Here is a 13,343-nt window from a genome sequence, read left to right on the forward strand (position 1 = left end):
AACATGGTTGATCCCTCCTTGATGAAAATCAGCATATAACGCGAAATTGAAAAGCGCCTTTGTAGGGTTTACAGAGGTAATTGAATGCTTACTCTACGTTGCTAAATGAGGGTTCGCCCAACGCATGTTTTGGTGTTTGGTAACTATAGGCTCATTCAACGTGCACGTAGCCATGTTAACGCTTGGTACATCTCCATACCGACGACTGCAATTCATGATTATTGTAATAAACAAACTATTGTGGTATTCGTGTATGTATATATATAGATATATATATATATATATATATATATATATATGTATATATATATATATATATATATATATATATATATATGCGAGGCTATGATGAATGGGCGACGTGGCGTGGCTCATACGCCATGTTTATTCTACTCTCACTTCTTCCTCATCTGCCTCTACCAACCATCGCTTCATACGTCACACGATTCCCCCTCCCCCCGAAAGATGGCACTGGTTACAAACTATAACAAATTAAAGAAATGAATGAACAAAACAATGCCCAAATTCACAGTTTCACGTCCCGACGGAGTTCCACAATCTGACGAAATATTCAACGCCGATTGAGCAGTCCGATGAATTTTATGACAACTCTGGTGGGCGAGGTTGACTGTTGCGTTCTGGCCACCTGAAGCACACCTTGAACGTAGAAATTACTCATGACACAGCGATTCTTGTCAAGAATGAACAAGGGTCGAAGTACTTGTAGCATTTGAGAGTCGGATGTCGTAGGCACGAAGTTCCCAGTCGTAGACGCTGCTTTCTGTGTCGTGGCTGAGACAGAACGAGTGCTTGCAGCCTGCATGTGCGAGAACCGAAGCTGCTGATATGGTGCCTTTGTTCCTTCATTGTACACGTGGTAGCTGCATGTCTCTTTCGTAGCTTTTTTCTGGTCTTCTCTCAGTTTGTTGAATTGTAGGCACGGCGTTGAGAACTGGTGCAGAAAACTTTGTCGACGTTGCTTTCTGCGAAGATGGCTTAGGCATCGACTTCGTCTTTGCTTGTTTAATTGATGTTGTCTCTGATGATCTTTGAGCCACAAGTGTACTCGTGAGGAGGTTTCACTTGATCGTTGTTCTTGTTCGAGTAGCCGTGGTGGTTTTTGGAGTTCGTGGAGTTTCCTTTGTTGAAATTGCTCGTCTTCTTGTGAAAGTTTGTCAGATGGGCCTCTTTCAGGAACATGAGTCTGCTTTTCTTTAGATGGTGATGTGATCAGTAGATTGTCGGTAGTCGACACTGTACTGCTAGGCTTGTCCTGCGATGAAAGCAGGGTGACAGGCTGATGAGAACGCTCCCAAGATGGTTGTGAGTTATCCTTGATTGTAAATGCTTCTGTCAGTTGACAATGCGCTGGCGTTGGAGGATTCGAAATTCCTGCAGTGCTTTGACTCACATGTGTGTTGTCACTTGACGGTGAGAGCACAACAGACATGGATTCAGGTGGTTCTGATGGCGTATGTTTTTCTTTTTGCGGCGTAGTTAGGCTTAAAATGTCTGTCGAACGACCCTGGTCCGGAACGTCAGGGTAGGGGCTGGTATTGTGAGGACTCACTAGCTCGTCACGCGTGAATTCCGTCGCACGCTCGAAACCGTCTGGGCCTTGTGTGTGACACGAAGCATCAAGAAATTCGGGTGGTTCAGTAAAATGTGAAGTGTTGTGGTGCAGTGAACACGTTGAAAATGCCGATTTCCTTGTTCTTGGAAAAGCCGGCTTTAGGTTTAGTCTTTTGCAGAAATGGTCTAAATTCCTGCCGGTATACGGAGGATTTACCTTGTCTGTTGCGACGTGCAAGTTACTAGGCGGTGTTCGAATGCGTGACGTTTTTTCGGAAGAGTCATATGATGGTACAATGGTGGTATATTTTCTCTGAGGTCTCGTTTGAAAAATAGGCTTACTGCGGGAAGACTTCGCGTAACTGTGATGGGTCAGTTGAAAAGCCTTCCACAGATGAGGTATGAACAGGTCTTCATCGTATTCTTTGAAACGAATGATCATTTCTTCTTTGATCTTTTTCCAAGACTCATCGTTCTCGAAGATGTGGGTGAGGTAAAATTTGAATGCCTCACCTGAGATGTAGTCAGTAAAGTTGATGACCATTTCCCGTTCCGACCAAGATGCAGCGGTAGCGTGGAGCTCGAACAGGTCGAACCAGTCCTGTAAAGATCCATCGTCCGCTGCTCCGGTGTACTTGGGAATGGGAAATCGGTCGATGATTCCGTCATGATGCTCGTCGATGTGTACTGCTAGATGCTGGTTTGGTAGTTCACTTATGGTCAGGGTGTCTTGCGGAGAACCTTGTGGATGATGAGACACTGATGAAGTAGCTGAGACGTCTTCATCCTGCCGACTTGTGTGACGCTTATGATGAATGGGCGACGTGGCGTGGCTCATACGCCATGTTTATTCTACTCTCACTTCTTCCTCATCTGCCTCTACCAACCATCGCTTCATACGTCATATATATATATATATATATATATATATAAATATATATATATATATATCTTTTCTCCACTCCAAGACACCGCATCGCTGCAGTTTCGCGCCCAGACAGAACCATCACCCCCATCGTCGTCATACCACCCACCAGCCGGCCAGTGGTACAGGCCAAGAAAGAATGACGTTCAGCAAACACCCCACCACCGCTCATTGTGCTAACACTGTGGGGAAGCTGGCTACACTTAACGCCGCTGCCAGTACTGACAAATGGGGCTACGTGGTTTGAGCTCCTAAGTGATGTGTCCACAGCGAGGTGAACGACCTTAAGATATCGCAGACTACGTCGCAGAAGGGCAGCGAACAACCTGGCAGCCTTACCGTTCACTGTTGCCAGTCCGCCACATGTCCCCGCAACGCTGCCAGTACGCCGGCCCTACTCGAAGCTGCTCTCAGAGCCTATATTCGAAAAAGAGGCAGCAACCAATGGGGTGTGGTAGCTATACAACGAATAGCCAAAGATCTTCCACCACTGCAAAGGACGACACCGCAACAAAATCGAACTTACCCGCTGCGAGACAAAAAAGCACGAATAAAGCTCAGAGTAGAAGCAGCAGAATAAACCGACGTAGCCGTGATTCGACGCCACGACCCAACGACCACTCGCGACGACGAACCAGCAACCTCAACTTTAAAATCGCGGGCCACCATGTCACTGTTGTTATCGACACAGGTGCACTATTCTGCCATCAGTCGGTATAGAGTCACCTAGCCTTAGAGAGTAAGGACCGCTTGGAATGAACTCTCAATTCGAACTGCTGAAAGCCACCCGAGAGCGCCAGTTTGAGTTTTCACAGTCAGAATCACGATCAACAACCGGACTTCGCGCTTCGTTATCCTACAATATTGCTCTTGGGGCGTGATACTTGGGATGTACTTTCTATCTTATGACAGCGCCGTTATCGACCTGATGTCTGCATCCATAACACTGCATCAAGTCTGCATCAGAAAAAGTGCTGCCACCACATTAAACCGCAGTACCGCGCATTGAACCTAATTGACGAGAAGGTCCCCGTGCCTCATTTCTTCAGCGTCATGATTTCCGTCAGCACCGAAATGCCGAAAACATCGACGGCATCATTGAAAATGTTCAACACCTATAAATTACAAAATTTGCGTCGCAAGAAGCATGGCCGAGCTGCATGACGGCAAAGTAAAATAGGGCTGACAAAGCGTCAGCCACGACTATAGGCACATTAATTTTGGTACGATGGTCACCTACATCGACGACTTCGCCCCGCCACGGTGGTCTAGTGGCTAAGGTACTCGGCTGCTGTCCCGCCCACTACGTTATTGAATTCCGGCTGTGGTGTCTTCATTTTAGAAGGAGGTTAAAATGCTGTAGGCATGTGTGCTCAGATTTTTGTGCAAGTTAAAGAACCCCAGGTGGTCGAAATTCAAGGAGCCCTTCATTACGGCGTCTTCTATAATCATATGGTGGTTTTGGGTTGTTAAACTTCAGTTATCAATCAACGTTATATCGACAAATTCGTGGACGCCAGGAATGCTTTCGTTCTCTTCAATGCTGCCGAAGCTGCCTCAACGAATCACAGTTCTCTACCAGGTTCATCATGCGTATACTCGAGTCTTCGGAAGTGTGAGCAAGATGAGCTTCAGGCCCTGCTTCTGATATCTAAAGAGCACTTCCCATTATAATGGAGATTTCGGCAAACCGCTTTCGCGAAACATCGCTTTAAAACAGAACAAAGATGGTGGTGGTGGAAAACATTTATTAAGAAAAGCAGAGAGAGTTGCACTACAAATGCACTTGGGTGGTCTCCTTATTCCAGAAGTCCACTGGAGGTCATCGCTGCTCGGGCGCGGGCCAGCAAGGAGCGCGGAGCGTCGCGGGTGGAGCAGCCGAGCAGGAACTCCTTCCAAGTCTTTCTTGTGGGTAGGGGCAGAGTCCTTCAATACTTTTCTGGTCACGAAACTTCTCCGTAACGCTGAGGGAGAGCTTCATATGGGGATCAAAGCTCCCGCGCGGTGGCGCTACGAGTCTGGGGAAGGCGGCTTGGACGGCGGCGGCCGCATTTGCAGCGTTTGCAGTGCGTTGGAGCGCGAGCTCACTGGTTTGTTTGTTGTGTGGTATAGCTGTCTACACTCATCACGGACGGCAAACTATGTGAACTACCATGCCTCTGACGTGCTGCGTACCTGGTTGCCGCTCTGGCTATCGGAGTTGTACAGAAAAAGCTTCGCTGTTCTGCCTCCAAAGTGACCGCGAACAACGCGACAGGTGGAAGCGAGCCATTCCACGACAGGAGACGGGCGCTTTCAACTTCGAGTCGAAGGCCGTTCGTGTGAGCGAGAAACATTTCGACACCACGGACATTATTCGAGCCGATGAGTTCAGAATAAGTGGACAATCTGTGCTTCTGCAGCGCGAGAAGCCTAACTCCGCGTCGGTGCCATACCCCGGATATTTGAAAACCTGCCGGCGTATCTTACGAAGCCCAAGCCACGGTCGCGCTCACAGCGAGAAAATCCGCCTGCAAAACGTCGTCGCGTTTTGTCGCCGAACAACGATGGCACTGCAGCTTCTGTGAGCTCCAGCACAGAGCCCTGCGATCCTGAAGCAGCCGGAGATGATGGTAAGCCTCCATTCGCGTTGCCTTGTTTTCTTGTTTCACTATGTTGAGAGCCTGTATTGCCTGTGTGCTGCGTGATGTCGCATTATATTGATCCATATTTCTTCGTTTGACAGGTAGAGTGATAAGCACTGGAAGCTGCACAGAGATGGCATGCCAGACAGAGGGAAATGTCTGCTCCATCTCAGAGCTCCACGCAGTTAAAGACCAGCTTCGAAGCACTAAGCAGCAACTTCGTTTGTGCCAAGTGAAGATTGCGAAATGGACAGTGCAAGCGAATAGGAGCAGAAGATCGCACCAAGACGTTCAGAAGCTTTCGGCTCGCGAGAAGCTTATTTTTGACCACTGGCTCATGAAAGCCAACGCGAAGTCTGCAACAGCTGCGCGGTAAGTTCCAAATTTCCCATCACACACGTAACATTGCTATTGGATTGCCCCTTTTGCGTTTGAAAATGTTATCTCAAGGTGCAGCCTTCATTTATTCATCATGTATTTGTATCTGTTGTACCGCAAAACAATATGCTATTGATGCAGACATTGGTTTGGCCGTTTTGTGTAGTGTTATTTCTAATTTCGGGAAAAATTGCAGGTTTGTTTGGGCAAATATACCTTCTTCAGTTTTTATAACACTATTCTCATTATTTTTTGCTTTGCATGAATAGTTTCCAACACGCTCATTGTGGAAAACAAATTTGCAATTCATTTTCTCCAGGTACAAAAAAGAGTGGATTTATGACTGCTTGCTGCTAAAGATGAAGTCCACAGCAGTCTACACTTTTCTTCATGAAAATGAATTTTTGCCCCTTCCAAATCCCCGCACCCTCTATGGCTACCTCAGAAATCTGAAAGCTGATTTTGGCTTCGACAGCACTTTGTTCACGGTTCTGTGTGAAAAGCTAGAAGCAGTTCCAGAAAGAGAGCGTCGAGGTAAGAAGCAGTACTCATTTTTATAATTGTATTATATTCAGCAGCGCAATTGAGACAAGATGTTAACTTACCCAAAACTTTCCAGGAGTACTCATGTTCGATGAAATGAGCGTCAGAAAAAAGCGTCCACATTCGCGAGTCGGATATGGCACTGCTGGGCAAGGTGGATTTCGCCGAACACACACGACCAGGTGACCATGGCAAAGACGGCGACCACGTGCTGGTCTTTCTGTTTCGGCCTTTTCTGGGAGGGTGGTCACAAACTGTGGGCACATTTTGTGCTTCTGGTGCTGCCCCAGGATCAATCGTGGCGAAGTTCCTTTTGCAGTGCATCGTTCACCTTACAAACGCTGGTGTTGTTGTTGACGCAGTGACCTGCGACAACTCCACATCAAACCAATCAGCCTTGAGATCTCCGGGTACGTCTTTTCAAATTTTATTTAGCTGTGGTTAGTGATGTAGTAGAAAAACAAGTGTACTATTAAACTGTTTTTCTCTCAAGGTGTCAACGGGGACATGCACAAGCTTCAAACGTGTTTTGAACACCCGTGTGAGCCCTCAAAGCAAGTCCACGTTGTAATTGATCCACCGCACATATTTAAGTGCATCATAAACAACTTGCTCAAAGTGGGCAAGTTTTTAGTAAGTGCATGTGAATGCCTTGACCTGTGCATAAACTATTCAGTTTAAAAAAAAATTGTCACTAGTCCTTATGTTGCAGCTCCCTCAAGGACAGGAGGTGTTCCACTGTCACTACAAGAACTTACTGGACTATGAATAAGAACAGGCTGGACTCCGGGCTGTACCGAAGTTAACGAAAGCCCATATTTTCCCCAATGCGTTCCAAAAGATGAGCGTGAAGTTGGCTGTCCAGGCAAGTCATGCACGCAGCTATGTTCAGTGCAAAGTGTATTTCAAAAACATCTGCTCACACGTTTTGGGAAGTAAACCTAAAATCCTTTTTTCCACACATTTTACAGCTGTTCAGTGAGAGTACTGCTTCGGCCATGGAGTTTTATAGCGAGCAGGAAGACTGCAAGAAGCTCCATGGGTCGGCTCCAACATCGCAATTCACAAGAACATTGAACAAGCTGTTCGACTGCCTGAACTCTCGGAGGCCAGACCATGTTCGATTCAACGAAGCACAACACATTGCTGTGAGATTATTACATGTGTTATGAAGTGTTTTTCGTGTACTATAGATGAAGCATAATTTTATTCCAGGTGTTGAAGGACAGCATTGCATGGCTGGACAACTGAGAGAAATACATCAAGACATTACCGACCCAGAGGCAAGTCTGCTTTCTGAGTAAGCAGACATGTGGAGCCCTCAGACTGACACTGCATAGCTCAGTTGCACTCATCGAGAGCTTGCTGTTGTCTGGGTTTCGTTACGTTCTCGTTGGGAACTTCGGACAAGATCCTCTAGAGGTAAACATGATGACTTTTATGTGTATAAATGTGCTATGAATTTCTCATTGTTGCGATAAATTGATTTTTTCTTTCTAGAGGTTTTTCGGCATCGTCAGGCATGTTGCTGGTGATGGAGGGCAGCCGACTGTGCAACATTTTTTGTTCATCTATCGGATGCTCTCTGTAAACAACCTAGTTCGGCTGCCAAAACGGGCCTTGGTCGAGGGAGATGGACCCCAGCTGTTGCTCAAGCTCCAGGGCCTCTTTGACAAGGGAAAACCTGCCTCCAGTCAGGTAACGTGCCCCTTGCTTTTATTTATTAGCTCTAGTTTTTTTTTTCAGGAGCAGTTTCACTACACAAATGACCAAATAACCAAATGAAACATAATGTGTTTTTGCATTTACGAATCTCAACTTATACATTGAATGATTTGAAACTTGGAATGTATTTTGCAGATTGACATGTTGGCGGTCCTTTTTGATGACGTTCTTGAGGAGCCGGGAGAGGCAGTGAACAATGCATCCGTGCCTGACGTTACGCTCTCCACCAAAGAGTGCATTCTTGATTATCTTGCCGGTTACGTGGTAAAGAAGTTTTCAACGATAAGCTGCACTGACTGCGTGAAAACACTCAAGAGCCAGACACGAGAGCCAACTGACCTAATCCAGAAGAAGTCAAGAGGATTCCTGCAAGTGCCCTCATCCCAGCTTCTCAGCCTGTTGCGCATTGTGGAGGGACATGTTGAAGAACTGACTGTGGACACAGTTGCATGTGCCGATGTGTATGCGAACATTGTTGACCAAGTTTTGCTCGACAGCCGCATTGCTTCTGCTGGTGTGGGCTGTAGGTTGCACTATGTGGGTACCACAGCAGAGGTTGTTCATTTTTTCTTGAGGTGCCGCCTGCACTTTTACACCAGGGAAAAAAACAAGCTGACACGAGCGACGCGGCGAGCAAACTGCCCAGCAAATGGTGGCAACAAGCCCCATGGGTAGCAGATGTTCTGTTTGTCATGTTATGTAAAGCCCAACTGTTGTGTTTTGTGTTTGCCAGTGACAAAAAACACTTGCACATTTGTGTTCCTAGTTGCTTTTGTGACGTTGTTTATTTCCTTTATCCGCCATGCTATTGCCGTGAACTTGTATGAATAAACACTTGCACCACAGCCGCGGCGCGTTTTCTAGTCATTTGCATGCGCTTGGCAGCTGCCTGCGACGATCAGCAAGTGGCCAGTCAGGTTACTGTCATCTGTGTGGCGGAACCAAAATCCACGGCGGCGACATTTTGATTATCCAATCAGGTATTTTGAATTTGCAAAGCGGAGCATGGCTAGCTTTGGCTGTATTTCTTTTTTATTTTTTTTAGTGTCCCCGCCGCGGTGGCTCAGGGGCTAGGGCGCTGTGCTGATGATGATGAGCCCAAGGATGCGAGTTCCCAGCCGCTTTTCTGATGGAGGCGAAAAGAGAAAATGCCTGTGTTTTACAGATTCCCGCGCATGTTAAAGATACCTGGGTGGTTAAAATTATTCCGGAGAGCTACACCAGAGTCCTTCGATGCTTGAAGGACTCTGGCTACACTACGGCGCGCGCCCGATTGCCTGCATAGCGTCAGCGCGTTAAACCTCATAACCAAGTAATCAATTAACTTGTCGTTTTGGTGGGACGAGTGTGTCAGACACTGACCATACGAGTTTTTCTGTTGACACCCTATACCTATGTTGACAGCTGGGAAAGTCGCTCAAGTGTGTAGCATTTACTCCTACGCGCGCTCATTATGCTGCTTCCATTTCGTGAGCGTTTTTTTTCATCATGTTGATGCTCACTTTCCAAACCTAGGTTATTTTTGTACATTATTAGCGCGCTATAAAATCGCGCAGACACAGCGCTAACCCAACGTGCTGTACGTTTGCACACCTATTTGCTAAGCGCAGCATGTCGCCCAGGGCTGTATATACCGATTTAAATCTGGTGCTAGTTAACTCAAATGCAGGAAACTGCAAAGACTACTCAAAAATTGAAAACGCCAGATGTCCTCCTTCTCAAAGCGAGAACGTAGCGGCCATGACTACCGCAACGAACGAACGCTGCAACATATACGACTCAGTAACACGCGTGGCCTTGCCTCTATTTCACAGCTAAGCTAAGCGTCAACTGAATCAAAAACACGCACACTTCGCTCGCGTCGCTCGCGTTTTTACAGGTCGCGTTTTTACAGGTGGAAATGAAGAGCAGATGAAATTAGGCGCATTGCCGACGGAGAAACAGCCGGCCCGCAAGCGTCGCCGGCCGCCGGCGAAGCCTTCACGCTAACAGGGGCGATCCTAGCGGCAGCTTTTGTCCCTGAATTAAACTTCGGCCGGAGTTTCGTGACCAGAAAAGCATTGAAGGACTCTGGTAGGGGGAAGAGGGACGAAAGCCCGTACCGAGTTTCGATGCGCGCACACGAGGTAGTGAAGAAACAATTCGACGAAATTCTGTGCGACAACATCATTCAGCAGTACAAGATTCCGTGGCCTCACCCATAGAGTTAGTGAAAAGAAGGGCGGAAGCCTTTGTTTTTGCGTCGATTACCACCGCATGAACAAAATAATTCGTTGAAAAAACATGGTTGATCCCTGCATGATGAAAATCGGCATATAACGCGAAATTGAAAAGCGCCTTTGCAGAGTTTACAGAGATAATTGAATGTTTACTCTACGTTGCTAAATGAGGGTTTGCCCAACGCATGTTTTGGTGTTTGGTAGCTATAGGCCCATTCAACGTGCCCATAAAGAGTACGCGCTCTTTTCCATGATTTTGTTGAGGTGATGTTAATCGACGTATAGACGACAGCCTATACCGACTCCTCAGCGCTAATTACTTTTAGTCATTGCACTTTAACACCGGCAATATGGGCAAAATAAGTCGACGAGTGAGATCGAGATAAGATTGCCTTTATCACACAAGACGGCCTCTTTGTGTTCAAGGTCATGCTATTTAGTACTTTCTAGGTGTCTGCGAGGTTCAAGCGTGTTATGGACAACTTGCTGGCTGGATCGAAGTGGAAGACTTGCCTGAAGTACTTGGACGATGTGTTCGTGTTTTCCTTGAGCTTCGGAGTATCTCCGGCGCCTTGAAGCAGTGCTTCGAGCTATCAAGTGTTCTGGACTCACCGTGAACACAGAAAAGTGTCATTTCACGTACAAGAGTTCTTGTTTTTAGGACACGTGATTAGCAAGTCTGGAGTCTGTCCCGACCCGCGGAAAACAGCCCCCATAACCGATTTCCCGCCACCCACCACCAGAAGGAAGTATCACAGTTCCTTAGGATTGCGCACCTGTAGCAGGCATTTCGTCAAAAGACTTTCACAGATTGCCGAGCCACTAACTCACCTCACGAAAAGTGGCATCGTATTCAGGTGGGAAGCCGCACAAGAGGACGCATTTCAGCAAATGAAACGACGCCTGCAGACAACGCCCATACTTGCGCATTTCTACGAATTTGTCACAAGAGATGTCCCCACCGACGAAAGCAGTTTAAGCCTTCTCGCCATCCTGGCAAAGCATTCACGGCCTTGAAAGGATTATCAGTTATGCAAGCCGCTTGTTATCGAATGCTAATGCCAACTATGTAACACAAAAAAAGGAGTGTGTTGCCATCATCTGGGCTGGGTCAAAGTTTTAGCCTTACTTATAAGGCAGGCATATCAAAGATTTAGGTGTCCCCTACGCCTTGTGTAGGCTAGCTAACATGATGAGCCCTTGAGGTCGCTTCACACGGTGGAGCCTATTATTTAGGGAATTAGACTTTATCGTTGTGTACAAGTCCGGAAGGAAACACTCCCGACACCTATTGCCTGTCTCACAGCCCCATCGATTCGCCACTGCAAAATGACCGTGACGTTTCTTGGGAATCATGAGTTTCTTTTCTTGGGAATCATAAGTGCTGATGAATTCGTCGAGCGACAGCGAGCTGACCTGGAACTGTGAGGCCTAGTGGAATACCTCGACGGTCAGACCAGCGCCGTCCCAAAAGTATTTAGGCGAAGACTAGCGTCATTATTCTTGGAAAAGTACCTCGTCATAAAAAAAACTTCTCTCTGACCCGAGCCAGCTATCTTATCATGGTACCTTCAGCAATGCGACCGAAAATTTTTCAGGCCCTGCATGACGACCTCACGGCTGGCCTCCTCCGTTTTTTTTTCCGCACCCTCGCGAGAATACAAGAGAAGTACTACTGGCCACGCCTTTTCGTCAACGCTGCTCGCTACGTATGGACACGCCGGGATTGCCAGCGATGCAAGACACCACCAATAGGACGAGCAGGCTTTCTTCAGCCGATTGAACCTGCTCCCTTATCGTTCCTCTGAGGCCGTTTCCGACATCAAATTCTGGAAACAAATATATCACCTCAGTTACAAATCACCTCGCCAGCTGCGCCGAAATAAAATCCCTACACAGTGGCAGTACCACCAAAGTAGCCTAGTTCTTCGCTGGAAACAATGACTTTCGCCATAGCACCCCAGAGGTTCTCATCACCGATCGATGTACAGCCTTTACTGCTTTTTGACTCTGGTAATTATGAGTCATAAGCAGACAAGCCACCGCCACACCACCCCTTTTCACCCACAGACAAACGGTCTCACCTAGCCTCTTACTAAGACCAACGCCGTCATAATGGCCATGCACCTTGAAGCCGAACAATACACATGTGAATTCACCTTTTCGTCTGCAACCTTCGCGTACAACACCGCCGTGAAATAAGTGACGCAGATGCAGATGTCGCCATACAAATTGGTCTTTAGAGAGAACCCGGGCTCCACGTTCGACGCCATGCTGCCAAACGTCACTGACAAAAAAAAACTTCGACGTCGCCGCCTACTTTTAGCTCGTCGAAAGACCTCGTCAACTCACTCAACTGCGCATCAAGAATCAGCAGACGACTGATCGCCGCCGTTAATGTACTCGACGAAGCTATGTGGAATACCTGCCCGGCGACCTCGTTTGCTCATGAACACCGACACGCCTAAGTTGTTTCAGATAAAAAACTTTTACGATGTTCTGTGGTACAGTCACAGAACACAAAATTTGAAAAAACATCCACCAAATTAGAAAAAAAACTAGTACCAATGCCACAGTGGGGTTCAGACCCGGGTTCGCTTGGTGCCAGCCCAGTATCCTACTACTGAGCCACGCCGGTGCTTTTTTCTTTTCTCTTTAATACATGTATATTGTGCAGTCAAACGTTGTCAGATGCACGTATACAATAAAATGTTTCAAATTTATGCTTGTGTGCACACATGCGGAAGACACCATTTCTCACAGTAGAACGATCCTTCAAAAATCCGGTAAACAAATATATATGTCCAGACGTCTTAACCACTCCAAAACAGACTCGAAAGACTCTACAACAATACGCGCATCGGCTGCTGCTTCCCGAAAAACAGCCTTTGTCGAATGAGGTGGCTTAGCATGTCTTTCAATCATGCGGTTCCTCAATAATGAATAAAGACCCGATAACATAATAGAATTGTATGGTGCATTATTGGTAATGAACTTTTAGTACGGTAAGAATCAAACAACATGAGCTTTAACAAAAATTTTTTTGATGGTTATTTAAGGACGTGCCAGAATCGACAGGCATCGCGGCAATGAATAAAACAATGCTCGATCGTTTCAGGCTCGTTGCACAGCCTGCATCTTATAGACAGGGCACGTTTATAACTTTTTCATGAAGCAACCTCTTTACTGGTATTGTTGAGCTAAATAGCTTAAAGAAAAACGCTTTCTCTTGTGATGATATACACATTTTATGCACATGGTGGAACACATCATGACCAGGTCGAGATGAATTGGTTCAGGGAAAAGCGTGCTGGAGAGTGTAGCAGTGAGGGCCGTTCTGCCTACACTGTACAGATA

General features: G+C 46.7%; 2 protein-coding genes across 4 annotated transcripts in view; one reads left to right on the forward strand and one right to left on the reverse strand.

Annotated features, from left to right (window-relative positions):
- Positions 1-13,343, reverse strand: part of LOC119174057 (putative 4-coumarate--CoA ligase 2) — a 210,988-nt gene that overhangs the window by 140,904 nt on the left and 56,741 nt on the right. The gene's annotated exons all lie outside the window — the stretch shown is intronic.
- LOC142818061 (uncharacterized) lies at positions 7,017-8,455 on the forward strand. 2 transcript variants are annotated; one of them, XM_075896303.1, is made up of 3 exons: positions 7,017-7,464; positions 7,543-7,740; positions 7,903-8,455. In XM_075896303.1, the coding sequence occupies exons 2-3, from the start codon at positions 7,621-7,623 to the stop codon at positions 8,440-8,442; spliced, it is 660 nt and encodes a 219-aa protein (XP_075752418.1). In that variant the 5' UTR covers positions 7,017-7,464; positions 7,543-7,620; the 3' UTR covers positions 8,443-8,455. The 2 variants fall into 2 exon arrangements, with proteins under 2 accessions (XP_075752418.1, XP_075752419.1); XM_075896304.1 differs by having other exon boundaries at positions 7,017-7,190; positions 7,258-7,740.

Source organism: Rhipicephalus microplus, chromosome 5, assembly GCF_043290135.1.
Source record: "Rhipicephalus microplus isolate Deutch F79 chromosome 5, USDA_Rmic, whole genome shotgun sequence".
Classification (NCBI taxonomy): domain Eukaryota; kingdom Metazoa; phylum Arthropoda; class Arachnida; order Ixodida; family Ixodidae; genus Rhipicephalus; species Rhipicephalus microplus.

Coding starts and splice junctions, on each gene's coding strand:
- LOC142818061 (XM_075896303.1), top strand. CDS start 7,621: ATGCTCTCTGTAAACAACCTAGTTCGGCTGCCAAAACGGGCCTTGGTC. Junction 7,741..7,902: donor GAAAACCTGCCTCCAGTCAG/GTAACGTGCCCC, acceptor TGTATTTTGCAG/ATTGACATGTTGGCGGTCCT.